At 39.2% G+C, this 18,326-nt stretch overlaps 1 protein-coding gene across 4 annotated transcripts in view; it reads right to left on the reverse strand.

Moving 5' to 3' along the window:
* The window catches only part of LOC111273197 (GTP-binding protein Rhes), a 62,699-nt gene that overhangs the window by 6,163 nt on the left and 38,210 nt on the right, over positions 1–18,326 (reverse strand). For all 4 annotated transcript variants that reach the window (XM_022854914.2, XM_086973511.1, XM_086973510.1 and 1 more), the window contains exons 2-4: positions 17,561–17,803; positions 10,182–10,349; positions 3,441–3,582 (exon numbers count right to left, since the gene is read on the reverse strand). In XM_022854914.2, the coding sequence (XP_022710649.1) occupies positions 3,441–3,582; positions 10,182–10,349; positions 17,561–17,746 (496 nt within the window). In that variant the 5' untranslated portion in view covers positions 17,747–17,803. The remainder of the gene's footprint in view (positions 1–3,440; positions 3,583–10,181; positions 10,350–17,560; positions 17,804–18,326) is intronic.

Genomic DNA, 18,326 nt, shown 5'->3' on the forward strand with positions numbered 1-18,326 from the left:
TATGTCATTATAGCTTTTGCTTTATTTTCCTCGGGCATCTGCTATCCACATTAAAATGTCGGACACGTACGTACCGACCCCGTCGCGGTGGGACTCATTTGAATATATTACGATTCAAAAGTGTGATTAGTATAATAAAACGAGTCCACTAGTGAAAGAAGTGGCTCTGATGCCATATAAATCCGCAAGAGGAAACTAAGAACCACAGACAAGTGGATGTCTTATATAGCAGCTTCTTTTGCCTATATAGCTTTATTTCGATATCTCCCGGGGTAGCATACGTATGTTAATACAGGTAGAATCTGCTGCATATTTGCCTGGGTGGGCAAACATATAGGCCGGTGAAGACAGTCTCCGGTTACCGTGTTGCACTCCGCGCTTTGGGCTACTGCTATTACGATGGCACGCATACGCAGCACATTGGGTTGCGGCGCTACTGACGTTTCTGCCTTTGGTCCTGTACAAGCTGGGGTGAAGCTTTCCTCACTGTTAGTATAATTATGCTAGTTATTCCTTCAAATAAATGCGAAACACCAGCAGGAATAACAGAAGCAATAGCAGCGAGGTTTCCAGAAAAGTGTCCATGAGCTTGGTACTGAAAAAGAAGCTGAAATTTTAGTTGCGGGGCGTCGGAAGTGTATTTACACACTTGGCCTTGTCACTTTCGATTCCACTATATGGGCAATACGGGTTGGTTGTAGGCTTGTAGCACCCCTGTTCTCGTATCAGTGTGATGCGTGCCAAAGTAAACGTGACGCTGTGAGTTCAAAATGTGAAACAAAACATTTTTGACGATCAAGCATCGCATCAAAAACAAATTTTAAAGGTAAAGCTGATGACAATATACATACCACATACCTTTTAAGTGAACCACTTTGTTCTAACTGGTAGAACTTATACCACAGTCAGTGTTGACAATGCCTCTACGTACTATTGGACATAATTTCAAAATGAAACAGTTTTTGTAGCCTATCTTGTTCTCCGTCGACATCGTTGTATGTATGTCGATTGGTTATGAAGACAAACTAACGGTAGCGGCACAAAGCGGCGTCGCTGCATGCTCGTCTATTACAACAATAACGCCAATAACAAATACCTCGCTCTACCAGCTAAAGTTGGTATTAAAGTTGGTAAAATTGCAGGGTTGTAGAGGACTATTTATAGACTTACTTCTATACACTGCAGATGATCTTCTAACTTCGGCAGATAGTGCAGTAGGTTACGTTAAACTTAGGGATTACGTGGGGTGGTGCAGGTTAGAATCCGGACTTAGATACGCTTCGTTTCATGCTGGGAATTAGGTACTGCCTAGTGGCTTATATACACAAAAAAAAAGGTCCTGGCAGTCACTTGGTGACGGACGCTCTGTCGAGATAGAGTTGATTAGGCATATGAAGTTATTAATGACGGTGGTCTATCCAGCGTCTGGGGCGCTCATTAGAATTGTCGAAAAGTAAGTCAAGTAAATCATCAGTTATTCAACGTTTGTTAGCCCGATAAAAATAGATCAGTTTACAAATGGAGCGCTGCAAATCATGCATGCGGTACAGGTCAGTCTTGCTAATAAAGCGAGAATTATCTTGCCACGCGAAAATTTTTTGACAAAGATCAGGTATTTGGCCTTTGCAGCGAATCACTTCAGAGCAAATGCGCTTGAATTGAAGCTTCGTTCGTTTGAGCTAAGCAATTTTGAGCGGAAAAATAGGAAAATGTAAGTGAGCATTTCTATGGCTTGTTTGTTACTCTAATATGATCAAAACAGTAAAATAAACATTTGTCGACATCATCTGAGCCAATAAGGCTCAAGTGGCTTCTAATCTTTCATGTCCATGTTTCCTACATAACCGTAATCGGATTAAAAGGACACTGGACTCGCCGGAGCCCGTCTCTACAAAATGGGTCTAATCTACAATACTTTATTTTATATAAATATGGATTGTTTGGAAAGTTCCGCGCGTATGTGCGTGTCCAGATTTACTCAAAATTCCTTTTTAACATTACGTCACGAAATAGAATAAATTATTTGGATACTTGTAAATTGCACTTTTATTCTAAAGAGCCCCATAGTTTACTAAGAAAACAAAGAGATTATTCAAACCAAGCTGGAGATAACTCAGCAAATAGAATATCCGCCTGCATCTCATTTACAACCATGTGAAGTCTATCTTTGCCTGATAATACTCTCTGTTGTCGTGAAGTAAACGCTTCTTTTCTGTTGCGGTTTTCGTCGTACTTCTAATACAAATATAGGTGGGAAAACTTAATTCGGAGCTTAACTGCGTTGATATTATCGTATATGAGCAAGTTCAATAGAACAAGTAGTGCACAGGTAAAATTACCCCCTGCGTCAAATACGTTAACGATAACGAGTACCCCGTGACGTAAGAACCGTTTTTAAATCACAGTGCTAGCTTTTGGTAGAGAAATACAGTTTAAAAATAATATAGTTTTTCTCACAATGAGAAGGAAATGCTTAAAAGGAAGTTTTGGCTCAGCCGGAACAGGCCTGAGTCTGGTTGGGTTAAAGACTTCACTATGGCTTTTTCCAATGAATCACTACCAACACAGGTGATCACCATTTTTTTCAAAACTAAGACGGACAAGAATTCTATATTTGCGAGAGACTTTGTTCTACTTTTTGTGAATTAGAATAGTTTTCGAAAGAGGTTAAAATGAAAGAGTTTCTAAATGTATTAGAATGGTATATGTAGGATTGCTTATGTTTTCTGTATTGTATTGTTCGGAACTTGAATTTAGATTGTTACGGCGCAGAGTTTCTAAGTTTGTTATAACACTCTTAATATCGTCAGATATTTGTCTTACGGATGACATAACTTTATAACTAAAAGTTTGTAACTGAAAAGTTGGCGTTTACTAAAAATCGCTAGAGTTTTATGTTGAATACGCTGATAAGCTTTCGTTGCTGGAATAGATTCCTACAGGCAACCTGCTGATATTGCACAGAATTGGCAGGTCAGTCACCCATCATAGTCGAGCATCAATCACGAGCTTGTTTTTTTTTGGAAATGAATCTTTCATTGACGCCGCGTTTTTGCTGACAACTAAAACTACGTTCTTTATGAATTTCACTTTAAACGTCGTCTCGGTGTTCGTTCGTCACATACATAATCCGGTGACAGCGCTTTTTTCGGTCCGCTTCGATTCTGATGCAGTGCTAAAACGCTCTAGGACAATTTAAAAAAAAAAATGCCGCAACAAAACGTGGGCGCCTTGCGGTTCCCATCCTCGACCTTTACGAAACTCTGCCGGTTCTACATCCAGTTTAATCAAATGCTGTTTCGACTTTATCCGTGTGATCGGACGCTTACTTTACTTAACAGCAGGCCGACATTTTCGTTGTGTAATACAGTTGCTAAAGGCAAAATCGCTGGCTGAGCTCTAACATTTATATAACAGCTGATATAGGTCGCCATACTTACCGTCCTTTGCGGAACACTCAACTAACTTAGTTTTGATTCGAGGCAATTCGCAGTACAGCCATTCACTGACGTCTTGTTTGCTCACCTCCCTTCGCAGCTCCGGCGTGTCGCTTTTATTACCGCAAACAACGATGGGTAGTTCCTAGAATAACATTAACAGTAAGGAAAAATGAAATTTTTGCTAGTTCACAGCTAACATTTCTTTAATGTGGCGCATAAAATTATGTACGCCGTACTTAGCTCGACTCTTAAACAAAACCAGCAAGTGCTTGTGTAAACTTCATTTCATAATTTATTTCAAATCATTGTCACACTCAATCTCCATGACCCATTAAGTTAGATAATGTAACTCCAGATATCGATGGGCAACTTTAATACCTGGTGATTCTTGAAATTTCAGGTAAGTGTACGTTTAAGTTTCCGCTATCTTGTTAGCCATTGTAGTGGAATGAGTTCCACTAACAAGATCACATATTTTCAAGCTGATTTTTGCTTTTTTGATAGCGTTGCCTGTGAGTGGAATTACAGCCGATTTGTTCGGTGACGGAACAACTACAGAACTTTCGGGCGAATGCTCGGTTTTTTTTTAGCCGAAATATCTAAAAATAGTGTAGGTTGCTAAATCATCCTACGTGAAAGCAGCTTATTTTGCAATATAAAATGATGATAGATTCGGATAACCTCTCCATTCATATCTAAATATTTTTGGAAAGAATAATATACATAGCTCTACTTATACACAGTTTTTTTTTGTGTAACACGTTTATTCATTACCTACAAATCCTTGGAGTCTGCTATTTCTAGTCACAGCCTAGGAGGACTTGTTCCGATTAGAAATCCAACCAGATGGTTGCTGCAGGACTCATCTGGGGCCCCTTCAATAGACCTTCGAAAAGGTATACCAAACAGCTGTTAACATTACTAGTATTGGCTTATTTTTTTTTAATTGTTATAGCACTTTTTCTTTTCGTTGGGGTTTAACCTGGCGTTGTTACATACTTTTCAATCCATCGTTAATATGGCAGCGTATATAGAGAGATGCAGATTAACCGTACAGATCATGATGCCCCCGTTCGATCGGGTATTTCACAATTTTTACATAGCTCTGTATAATTCAAGGCGTTTTTAATTAAAGAGATATTATTTCCATGTTCAAAAAACTGCATCATCAGGCGTTTCGTGGCTTCAGAATCAAAAAGCTATTATATTCGAATTAGTAATACGGAGTCGAAGCGGTAGCTTGCATGGATACATACTAACTGTACCATTCCTTATATCCGATGAACGATATTGTTCATCAAATGCAGATGAGCGGGTTCGTCATCTTCTAGTTATTTTGGAGGACTTCATCAGATCCCGCCCAACAGCTCCTTTTCACCCTGTAGCTCTTTAATTAGAAAGAACGACTGTATACTATAAAGGAGTTTCGCATTAGAGGGCATAGCTGATGAAAGCGCCATCGTTTGTTCAACTGGCCGCATCCCATATGCAACGACGTTTTCATGTGAAGTTCAGTCACATGATGGCTGAAAGACCAGGCTGTGCTGGATGGTGCATGTGCCGCAGAGTCGGTCGTAGTGAGATTACCTAGCAGCTAGTCGGCAGGTAAGGATCTATAAGCAAACAACACTCTTACATTTCAAATACATACTCGTACTTTTCTCAAAAGCTACAAACTTCAGTGACACCTCAAATGATCTTCTTCGTGCATCTTACAACACGAGCTAATGCATTTCGAAATATCGCAATTGTCACAGCTTTGTGCTTTTTCGATTGGTAAACCAGCCAGAGCGATCACTATACGTACGCGGTCACGGGAAAATGAAAAAAAGATAGGGTATCGCCGCAGAATCACATAACACCTAACAACGAGCCGGGAGGAAAAAACTTGGCACTAGCTGTTTTGGGATTGGAAGACGCACTTCTCAGCACAGATCTTTTGCTGTTTCTCATCGTTCCAAACAACGGCCGACCTCGTTAGAGGCTGGTTAAAATGGCCAGCGATTGCTGACTCGTGAAATTCTGTAAAAGTTCGTTTTTACGTACCTCAAGTACTTTGTATTGTCTAGGCTGCTCGTTCAAGCCAGTCGGTACGGCAGTATAGCTGGAGAACACGACGTTAGTTGAACACGTATATGTCCTGTAGGAGGAAAAGTATCTCATCGTGTGGGCGAATGAGTTGTTGTACGGAGCGTTCTAATAATGCAAAAAGATAGTGCAAAGACCGAATGCAAATTTTTATATTTGGATAGGTATTTCAGCAACATACTTTGCAATTTTGAAGCTTTAGGGAAACTACTTAGCATCTGCTAGGCTTAATTTTAGTAATTTATGTATCTATGTGTGAGCAACCCTTGAAGCATCTTATTCTTCGTAAATCAAGGTGTCTAACACTGTGAATATCCCTCCTTTACCCCACCCCCAAAAAAAAGGTGCCTAATGGCAAATATTGACTTGTACGAATCGCTTGTTTCGCACATATCATGATTATTTGATAAGATAACATAATCCTCCATTTTGACGTATGTTCTATGTGCATATTTTCCTCAGAATAACTCTACATCGCAATTGCAATGGTAGCAACAAGTAAGAGAGTTTTATAGCCAAGTATTCTGCACATGTTATTTTTTTCTCTTGACATAATTTATTCGCAAAGAAAGAGACAACTCTAGCGGGGCCACAGTCTATATGAAGTTGCCAGGATCTGCCTTGCAGTACGTAAGAGACAATCCAAGTTCTCGCTGTCGACCCTTCCACTAAAACCAAGAACAGTCGCTTGTCTGCACTCGTAGACGTATAGCTAAGTACACTGCAACGGCTATAGATTGAATGAGTAGCTAGGTAAACAGCGAAGGGTGGCAAAGCGGTAACTTCTGATGACCGGCGAGGCGGAGATGTAAGTGATATGACACAAAGTGCGATAGCTTTTTCGCATAACTACTGAGACAATAACCTCTAGGTTTAGGTAGTACATAATAGTTGCCCAACTGGCTCGAGCATTTAACTCGTTTTGTTCGACGCTGGTGGCTACTACCGATTTGCCCTGCAAACTATTCGGCATAACTGAAATATCGGTGCGGTTTTTGATTTGGCCGGAGCTCTAACACGCAGGCTAGATCTCTAGATTTTGAAATTTCGTGAAGATTCTGACGTTGCTATGGCTAGAATATATCAGTGCAAAATCCTAGAAATGAGCGAAGCGCAAATGATAAGCAGACTGCTATCGAGCGCCTTGTTTCGAACGTACTACTTAGCTTCATATATTAAATATGATATAGAAACAGCTAGGTGCTCCTCCTAGTCAACCTACAATACGTTTCAAAACACAGCCACACTAGGAACGCGAAGGCTGCAGAAAAAAAAAATTTGCGATTTTTTTCGGGCCAGACGTGAACAGAAGTATGCCGTAATAAAAGCAAAAAAAAAAAAGAAAAAAAACAGTTTAGGCAATCAGAATATGCTTCCCAGTAAGGACATCTTTCACCCTTAGAACGAATTTGTGCTTACACACAGTTCCGATAATCAGTTAATGTTGGTTATAACTTATGCTCTATTAGATGGCGCTGTATATAAGGACAAAAAGTCCTGTTGGCATTTTTCCTTTTGCAAACTTGTCTCAACAAGTTACCTTAAAGTAGAAGCACTTTGAGGATAAATATTACCTTTATTGAGCTATTTGTTTCTTTATTTTTCGTTCGTAATTTTGGTTGTTAGTAGTTCCAGCCTCAAGTAGTTACGCTGATGGAGTCGCCGAGCCATATCTTGTTAAATCTCCCAGTAAACGAAACATCGATTCCCTATTAATCTGGGATTTGAATGGATCGTTTAAACAGTGCTTGCTCTCTTCTTCAAATAATGAATAGTTCCTTGAATACTATCCAACAGTACTTGCATATTTATTGGCACTATTTAGCTTATTGCGGCGTGAAGGGACACTTACTAGGTAATTTGTGAAGCGGCTGTCTGTTTATTTTCCATAACCTAAGACCACAAGCTGTAGACGATCGGCTTTGGACGGTAAAGAGACCTAATACATTTGCCTTTTCTTCATGTATCACTTCAACCTCCCATCTTGACCCGTTCATATGAGAATCATTATGAACAGGTCTACGAAACTTGTTTCGCCTACACTACCGAGCCATAGTCGGCCATATAAACTAGCATTTGTTTTGAGTAACTTTCAAATTTTGTTTGATCCAGTCGACACAATTTCGCCTACGTAAAAGACGGCAAACTATTCGTTCATTCGTTCTCGTAATAAATTAGAGATAAACTCCTGAAGCTAGGTAAAATCATTTGGTTGAACATTTACACAACGACTAAATATACGAGATTCTTGCCGTAGTCCACGATCCGAGACTAAAAATAGGGCCAGTCAACTGTCGTCTGCTTGGGGCAACAACTTTCAACGAAAATATTAGAGCCATCGCCGCTGAAGTACCTATCACGTTTTAGTTTACCTAAGTAATATCGATTATCACTCAAAAGAACTTGAAGGAAGTCTTGTATTCGTCTCTATCCGTATACGCAAACCTGTATATTACACACACATAAGTATATTTCTTATCAGCTGATAGCGTAAAGCCCAGGGTACCATATTGTGTGCCATCGGAGTTGTCTCTATAAGAATTCCCAAAGATTAACTAGTTTACTAGAGCTATAAGAGTTGAATTTCAAAAATGGAGATAAATTGCAATAATATGTTGCATTATATATGGCAATAATAAACAGAATTACAGAGGATTCTGAAATAATAAATGACAATTTGCAACTTTCAACGGCGTCGTGTATTATTGTCCGATGCACATGCGTAACCAAGTCACGGTAAGCGAACGTGACGGAAAGCATGAATGTTTCTATAGCTATAAAATCGACCCATGGAAACTGAGACATGTGATATCCGCTACAGGCATACACCTAATTAGCAAATTTCAATTGCTCGTATGGAAGAAACGTAAACGGATTATCTCATATATTCGTTGTAAAGGGGTACAGTTCCATTTACTTAAATAATCTGAGAGCCTATCGAAATGGTGTCTCTCATTGTTTGGTACCGTTCTTGCTGCTCTGCGCCGGGAAACGAGTGCATATGTTATAAAATAAAATCCACATGACTAAATTTTGGCTGTGCCTGAACATCACGGATAGGCTAATAAGCTGACAGCAGGCCAACTCGTCTAACGTTCCCTCGTAAATCCCAAAGGCATTTTTGCAGAGAGCATTTTCGCATATCTAATAAGTTAAGACTCTACAAGACAGTGCATGGTTTTCATTTGCCTGGGATGCTCGACGTAGCCGCGCCAAGCGGGATCTATTCGGAAGGAGCCCTGACGACTGCCCAGAGAACGTCCTCCCATGTGAAGTCAACAATTCAGCAAAATTTTTAATGGAACAGTCATCTGGTTGTGAGCGACTATAAATGATGCTAACGAAAAAAAAAACTGAATGTATTTATAGATAGCCCTTCTTCAATATCAAATAAAATTACATTTAAAACTCTATTTAAATACAATATCAGCAAAGTGGCCTTTCTTAGCATTCTTCATGGCAATTACTCGCTACACCCATTTTTAGACCACTATTTCGCATACGTCTGTCCCTATTTCTGAAATGGCGGCACGGATATTTTTCTTGAGTTTGTTTTTCCCTCGTGGGTTGTCGCAGACCGAGAATCTACGAGCTACTCGCAAGAGGAGTTTACACTCAAGAAAAACACTATTCGGTGCCTTTTTTACGTTAATAACGTATCACTACGGCAAGTGGCTGACCTCTAGGATCTACGACAGTCCATGTACCGTGGACACACTGTCCACTCTGCCACTTTAAGGGCGCGAAAAATTAAAACGAGAAACTACCATAGAGGAAAACCAAATGAGCCTAGCGCGCTGGCGTTGTATTTGAGTAAGTAAACATCCAGACACATAAAGCTAGTAATAGACAAATATTTATGCAATACTTTTTTCTCGGCGTCATTTTATTGTCACTTCTGACGAAGCTACCGTCTCTATAGAGATGTAACCAGCTACTGTGAGTGATTAAATACGATCAACAAGATAAGAACCTGAAGAAATTCTCGGAATGACTTGGCTACGGGTAAGAGCATGTTCAGACACTGCCAAATATAGCACTTTGTGTTCTCTGCCGCGTATAATAAAGAAGTATAGAAAATCATGTTCAGTATATTTAGAGGACGCCTATCGAAACGAGCAAAATCTCATACGTAGACCGATGAGCTGTCAGCAGGCTCTGTTAAGCTAAATTGCCACCAATAAAGTTATTTGATTAATTTATTAATATTAATTGACTAACGTCTTGTCTTTGCAACAAAGAGGAGATCATGCGTAGACATGCTTAGGTATATGAAGTTAGATTGAAGGTAAACAAAAAGAGTACACGAAAATCCAGATCGGTGATCGATTTTTGTATTTTTTCCGCTAAATGTTAGATTTTTTAGCTTAGGTACAAAAACAGAGATAGAAAAAAAAACACATTGCAATCTATTCGGTATAACGCAAGGCTACGATACGAGGACCGTATCATCGCTGTGGTCCTTGTCGTCTTTTTTCATTATCTATTTTCGGTGTTGGGAAGAACAAAACAGTTGTCGGTCGAGTTCTGTTATGATTTGCATTTCAGAAACATATTGGCGGTAAATGAGGCACGTTCAAGACCTCATAATTCAGGATTGCACTACAGAAAATAATTGAGCCTTTGATATCATCTGTTGTGTGCGGTGAATACCTGATAATCAGGTTTCCCTTCTCGAATCTCTTCAAAACATTGCTTGAGCATATCGAACGAGTTGGGGTCGTCGATGGCATAGACGAGAAGAAATGCTTGGCCATTTGCGATGGAAAGTCGTCGCATTGCGGGAAATTGATTGTCTCCTGCAGTGTCTAGAAAATCCACCTGCAAGCAACATAAGTAAGGCTGTTAAACGGGCGGGAATTTCGAGACATTTCCATTATATTCTACAACCTTATACAGGTGATGTTGATGCTCATTCGTCATTTTTGGTGTACAGGACTGATTACATTTTTCGGATATTAAAAAAATGTGCTAGTAAAATTTCCAGAAGGTTCAGACTTCGTTTACAAATGTACTCAATAAAATTTGATCTTCTCAGAGCTCAAATCTGAGGCTGATTATGAGGGGAAATTTTTGGTCCAAGCGATACCGTTTAAGGTTGTGTATTGTATTCACTGTGTTGACATGAACTTAGAGGACCATACTGTTCCTACGGCGTTTAGCCCAAAATAGCGTCACGCATTAAGGCAACACACTCATTTATGAGCATCTATCAACGGAGACATTTCGTTTGCTTCATTAAGCGACACACGCTATCATATTTGGTTATTCCGAAAAAAAATATCCGAAACAACCACTCCGTTAATCGTGTACAAGTGTTCTGGCTAACTGCTCGCACTGTTCGCCTTCCGTTGAACACTTCAAAAGCTTTTTACCTTACTGTAGATAAATTTACAGATTTTAACGGAGCACGCAATGTCGAGATACGACGAGCCTTTCAGTAACGGCATCGGGTTGGCAAAACACTTACGTCAGACATTACGATATCATTCTTAGTCCATTGAAACTTTGCTTTGAATTATTATTTAACAATTTTCTGAACAAATATGGCGTCAGCTAAAAAGTAACCATAACTAACAGGTGTTTAAGGTAAAATTGATTGCGTCTATAATTATGTTCATCGATACCAAATGTATCAAATGATGGGAGAACGCATTTTCATACGTATTGGACAATAACCATAAATCGAGAAATGGTTTCCGTGCAAGAAAGCCTAAATATATATTTTTGTCTTTTGAATTCTGTAGGATCCCCGACAATCTGACATTTGTCAGATTACTCTGACATTTGAGTAAGACATCTGCATGCAAAAAACCCAGTTTCCTTTCTCATACTTTTACCTCTATTGATTTAACGTCCTTAACGATTTGGCGGCATAAATTTAAAAATTCGGAACACCGACACTTTCAGGATTGGCTGAAACACTGGCGAACTTGAGCCACTTAAGAAATCCCAAAACTAATTTTACACATGTTAACACTGCAAAAACTTCTCTAGCAAGATAAATTGAGTTGGGCAAACCCCAGATGGATCTAGCAAAGCCCATTCCGAGTGGACCATTTAGTGGGTGCAAGTCGTTGATTAAGTTCCGAAGAGGCGATTCCGCAGGATGTTCACAGAGTAGCAACAGCCAAACGAGCTCAAAAAAACTTCAGCCTAGAATCTCTTAGTGGTTCTAGCGAAAAGAGGACTTCTTTATTCTAATGTTTACTTCCCATACAAAAAAGTTCATTTATTTCATGCTTTTCAGCAGAAAAACCCCTAAAACGTACATCCATATATACTCGATATGACGTGCCAACTAAGCCTAACACTGCTGCGACTAACATTACTGACCCAAATAAGTGATGCCTTTAATCGTTTATTGTTAAGTGCAACTTGAAGTGATATTTCATTAAGCAAGCTTGCACATTGGGTCAGCCATCCAAAGAACCAGCCGTGAAAAATTAGCAACGAATGCCATATCTCTATAGGCAATCTATATATATTCTAGACAAAGGACGTCACTTGCCGGCATATGCATGCTAAATTGGACTGTCCGACCAGGTTAAGCTACCAAATATATTCATTGAATAGCACCAAACATAGGCAGGAAAGTTGTCTTTGATGATCGTTCGCAGCAGGGAAACGATAAACTTTTTACGTTAACTCAGAGTTACTACGTTTACGCGAGCAGGAACAACGCACAGCTGTTGCTTCGGACTTTTCCTAGGACATATCGAAAGTGAAAACGATGCGTAACAAAATTAAATCCAGGCTAATTTTTGCCGACACATTAGTAGCAATGGCTAAAACAATTGCGTCGCACGGGTTTATTTGGCGGTAGAGCACCGCCGTGATGATTATAGCCGCAGGTTCGTTGTTGTAATTAGGCAAAGCTTTGCCTGCGACTAGGACCGTTTAAGGCATGCACTGTGGTTAAAGGCGAATTTTTCAACAGAGATATGAACGTTAATGTTGTTCCTTATGAATTGAAGCACATGAGCATATACGTAGACGCAGGTGTTCTTAGTGAAGTACAACCCGATACTTCCCGTAATACAGTTTCAGTAGAGTTAACGTGAACGATACCGTTTCGACGCGCTGTTATGAATAGCTGTTATAAAACAGTTGAATTACGGAATACTGTAGTAGCATTACAGAAAAATTAGCGTTTCCATTATAAATGTTGTTTTTCATAAACACCAAACGGCTTTTTGACAGGATTCTTTTTTAGCTATTGACCGCATGTACAGAATCCACTCCGACCTTGGCAGAAATAGTCACTGTTTTAAGTAAGTTGTAAAATAAAAGTAAAGTTATAAAAACTTAGTCCGGAATGTAATGTTATACCCTATAGTAGAGGATTAAAAAAAATAAGCAACTTTCAAATATGGTCCCTTCAAAAATCCCTAACGGTTATCGAGGGGAATACCAACAACGAGTCAGCTTGCTAAAATTAGCATCACAGTTTAAAGAGGAAACAAAGATCTCGCCGGAAAAAAGCGGTCTATCCAATCGGCTCCATCCAGCCTGCAGTTTACAACAGAACGAAATTTTAACGGTACTCGCTAAAAGCGATCACCGAACAAAAACATTTTGGAGAAGAATACACATACATAGAGTGTTGGTGGTATATAATAATATATACGATATATATTATTATCACTAGCTATGATGGAATTTGTTAGAAGCGACCTGCGGATCTGGGGTGGTCCTATTTGTATCAAGGCCAATATTCAGTATTATGCAGCCAGATCTGTTGCCGAAGCATTTCTACCAGACACTTATTTCAATGTCATTTTCTGCATACTGTTTATAATGCTAGCCTAACTGCCGCTTATTCGAATGGCAGTACGCAAAGAAGAAATAGCTCTTTCGAGCGTGTGCTACATCCTAATGGCACAACGTTCTGGGTTTATGTTCGAACGGATCAGCCAAAACGATGAGCTAGAATACGTCAGAAAAAGCACTGGCTTTTATTTACTGAGCCATTACTGGGAATAACTTTTTTTTTCAATTCTAAAGAGAGCCTAGCACCATCATAAAACCGAAAAAGAAATAGGTGGTACAGGTGTAGCTGACCGACGATGCGAATAGCTTTAGTCAGTCGCAGAACATGTGGGACATACACGATCAATTCGATTTATGTATATGTACACATATAGAAAATGTCAACTTATATAAAAATTGATGCTAATTTCGTTAATCTCAATTGCAGTTCCCGTTGATAACAGCATCATTAGACTAAATTCATTTTTGGACCGTCTTTTAATGAAAATGGAAAAATACGTCTTGGGGGGGGTGGGGGCTTGAGTCATTATGAAGATTAAGTCAGTTGTTGTTTTCGAGTGTCTGTTATTCACAAGCAAACTCATTACAGATGTTACTACCCTTGTGACGATACCAAACACTTTATTTACGCAAATTTACAAGTACCTTCCTTTTGTTATTCAATAGTACTATTGTATTGCACGTACTAATAATTCATTATTTCTAAACATATACTTTTGTTTTTGAATTTGGCTACCCAATATGCCCAATTTGACAAAGCCGTTCTCGGCATCGCATAATTGAGGCTTTTACTTTAGGTTTTCTTAATCATTAGGTTTTCAATTTGCTCCTCTAGCCCAGCAAAACAATTATCGCAATCATTGGGATTATTCCTAAGGTCTATAGAGGTATACAAACTTTCCTTCTCTTTATATAATCCTCCTCCGATTATATAATGTGACATGAAGATAAACTTAGGCTATAATTATGAAATTCGCCAATATGTCGTAATGGATTACGATATGTCTATAGATTGTATGGATAGCAAGAGGCGCGGGCATTCTTCCGTCCCGCTTGTTTAGCATATATGTGTTATGTAAATATGAAGAGTATATATATATAGAAGCTAGTGTTCTTAGAAATAACGGTGCACTTATACGATACGTGTGATCATTATTGCATATGATTACACATATGGCTTTGACAATCAAGAAATTAATGACCATATGGTCTAGTCAAATATCCAAATCTACGAATATATCTATGAAGCTTAAATATGCTTTTATTGAGTTTATTATAGGTTGTTTGCTATCAGTTACTGTACTGTATTTTTTCTATCCTAACCTAGAAGAGGGCAATGAAATTGTCAAGCGTGCGTGTTTCAGATGCCTAAGCTTGAATGTTCCTTATCCTAGAATGCGTTCGTCTCGAGGTTTTCGTGTCACGTATTCATTGAATCAGTCTTGGTGATTTGGTTGCAAGCGAGCCGAACGGATTTTTCTGCTCTACTACCATTTTGAAGCGTTAATTATCCAAAAATAATACGATTGTAATTAACGGTGATCCAAAGGAGGAGTCGGATCAGTTCAAAGAAACCTAATATCTATTGTAATCCATACCTTGAACGTATATGTAAAAAGGTCCCCTAATGAGTCACCACAAAACAACAGTGTCTCACTTTCACTGTTTTTTAGGCAGGTATATCGTTTTATGACAAGTGTCTTGCTTTTACACAGATATCACACACGAATATGTGACTCCTGTATTAAAAATATTTTGCGTCATTAATGCACGCTTTGTATAATGATACTTCGCTCGAAATTACCTATAGGATGTACAGTGTCATGTATAGTATTTTTATTACCTCACACAACCTTACGTGAATTCTTTATTATTATTATTATTATTATTATTACGTGAAAAAACTGTGGTAAAAAAACCAAGTCTGCGTATGGATTAAACAGAAATTACCAGTAGTAAATATTTACTGCCCGTTTGGGTCAGCTTCGTCCATAAACTCCCATCATTAATTAAGCCAATTCTATCAGAAGGTGGGTCGTCTAAGCTGGATAATATGACTTTCAGTTTGAGCGGTGATTTGAATGCTAACGAAATAAATCGTACTTGGCTCGAAAGCTTTCGCCTGCTGTGTTTCATTGCTGTTACTTGCAGTCCAGCCTCACAATAGACAGGACAGCCTTAGGAAGTAGATCTGTTTATCCAGCATGGACATGTTATAGTTCGCCTACTCGATTTCGATTTAACTTGTTGACAGGGTTTTTCAAAAAATTGTCAAGCCTACCATCGAAGCGAAACTTGTGCTACTGGTTTTCTGCAGACATCGAAAGAGCTTCGTATATTGTTGGCGACGCCATTTTTTGACGAACAGACATTTCCATCGAACGTTGTACAGATTTTTTTGACGACAATTGGGTAAAATTAAATATGCCATAGTGAAAGCGGCACTAGAGCCAGGGAATCCTGTCGTAGCATCTCTACATTATTTACAAAATATCGGCTTTTCGAGTGACTCAATTTCTATATAGTATATGGCATTTTTATTTAACCAGTAGCACTGTTAAAATTAAACATTGAACTGCTAGCCGTATATACTGTCTTTGGCATACATCATCCTCGCGCGAGATATCTGCTCGCTTGTTCGAACTGTCTTTTGTTTACCTATTCTGATTGCAGGCTTATGTATAAGACGTGGATGGATGGGATGCGACGCTTCTGACGAACACTTAGTCGACCTTGCAGGACCAGCAGTGGGGCTTTGCCTTGGAGAAGCGAGCCGGGCCAAACGCTTGAACGTAACCTTGAACAGAGATGTAAGACGCTCGCCGACAAACCGAAATGGTGAAACTCTGAATGACGGGAATCAGCAGATTTGCAATTTCCTCGAAAAGTCGCTCGCGTGTGTTACAACAGCACACGTATCATGGCAACCGAATGCACAATGAAGAATAACTACTCAAACACGTGTAAATTTAGGAAAGTTATCTAAAGGAAAATGCCGAGTTTACAGTTTTCGACCCCATCCTTTCAGGGCGAAAGAACGAACGCAGGTTATAGGCTGTCAATACCGTGCGGTACGGGTAAAAACTATAAAATCGTTGCGCTTATTAGAGTATGATAATCATAAATAACTGAGATTGCGCGCTTTAACATTAACGTTCCTGTACGGGAAATTCTGTTTGTGTGTGCAAAACAGGTGGGTCTGAAAAAGTCTGAATCCAAGGCTTGCCGACTTTTCATCATATGGTCCTTCCTGGTCTCCTAAATACATTTTTTACTTCAGGTTTAGCATTTGTGGAACGTAGACGTGGATGCTATGAATATGTCGAAGTAATAAATAGGTAGCTCTGACCGCTGACTTGCACACGTGGGAAACTTATTGTGAATTGAATACGCCATGATCCTGTTCCCATTACACTTAAAGTTTTCTTGTTAATTGCAATTAAACACTGAAAGGAGTCATTTCTGGATACCCGACTAAACGTTAGATTTAAAAAGACCGCGGTGCGGACTTGCAAAGTCTTTGCGTTGTTCCTTTGTGATCTATATATTGAGAAAGAAAGTAAAAGGCCAAATGAAACATCTTGCATTGTTTATAGCTCTTAGGTCCTATAGGCGCTTGAAATGGTTACCGCATCCCTTGGAGGGATAATATTCAATGCTGGTTCACCTGTAACAGTGAAAGACCACGTAATAAATTCAAATGTATTGTCGCTTAGGTTCAGAAGGGGCACTTTGAGCATACGAATCAATTACTCCTAGGTAGACTGACGCTACTAATGATTTATGTAATTAGTCCGGAGAGAAAAACATTTTTATCGGATAGAATGTGAAAGCATTCTTTAAGGAATAGCTTCGGCTGTAACTAATTTGTGTTCGAATTAGATACTACTTAAATATAGCTTATTAGTCTCAACTGCACCTTATATTAAAAAAGTAGGCACAGATAGAAGGTATGAAGACGAATGAACTGTATTCAGGCGTAAAAAACCACTAAAGTATTCGAATCGGACAAGTGTTGACAAGTTTGTAAGTGACATGCCTGACTTTCTTCACGTGCAGTCGGTCTGAAGAAGTTATTTAACTGTGGCAGCCACTCTTAGGTTGTAGATTTTAAAAGTAGACGGATAAAATAGTAGTCTGGTAAAAACTATTTTTGAACTAAAACATCTTCGTAGGCGCTGCTATTGAATTTACACTTCTTTGAAGTTTTACGAACTATATAAGTTTTCTCGCTTAAATGTCCAAGCAAGTGCACTTACTTTCAGTGTAACGTGTTCGAGGTTGAACTCCTTGAAGAACATGTCTTCGACGGTTGGACGGTACTTGTCAGGAAATGTGTTGAATAAAAACTTGCGCAAAAGACAGCTTTTACCCACTTTCGGACCACCTAGGATTACCAGACGCACGCGCTGCTCGTTTTCGTCTAGGGGCATCATGCACGGCATCACCGACACCCAGGATTTAACGATCCGTGACTTAACGAGAAATACACGTTGGACACTCTGAAATTCAAGACAAACATGAACAGGCCGAAAACACTCGTCTTCTGAATATGAGTTTATGTTCGCATGGCGTACAAACGTTAACATCAATTAAGCGTAGCAATTATACTAGATGCAAAAAAAACTCAATCTTATTAGATTAGCAGCCGAAATATCGGTTGTGCCTGAAATTGACAGTATATCAATAATATCTGAAGGCATTTGTTGAAGTAGGTGTCAAGGCTCTGAGACGACCCAGAAGATTCTAGCGGGTCTAAACAAAGATTATTTTTTGCACGCATTCCCAATGATACGATATCCTTTGAGTAGTCATCTCGAGTAAGTCAAAGGATTTTACGATTGTGAAAACTATACTGAATTCCCACAATAGCGTCTTTTTCTAATAGTAAAGATTCAATATATCGCGCTATAAAAAGTACACTAAAGGCGCATAACTCGCCTATAACAGACACCGACGTTTTGTCGGCTTCCCCTCTATTTAGGATATGGCGACTATGCCGGAGGAGGAGGAGGAGACACAAAG

This window comes from Varroa jacobsoni, unplaced genomic scaffold (genome assembly GCF_002532875.2).
Source record: "Varroa jacobsoni isolate VJ856 unplaced genomic scaffold, vjacob_1.0 scaffold_194, whole genome shotgun sequence".
NCBI classification, from domain to species: Eukaryota; Metazoa; Arthropoda; class Arachnida; order Mesostigmata; family Varroidae; genus Varroa; species Varroa jacobsoni.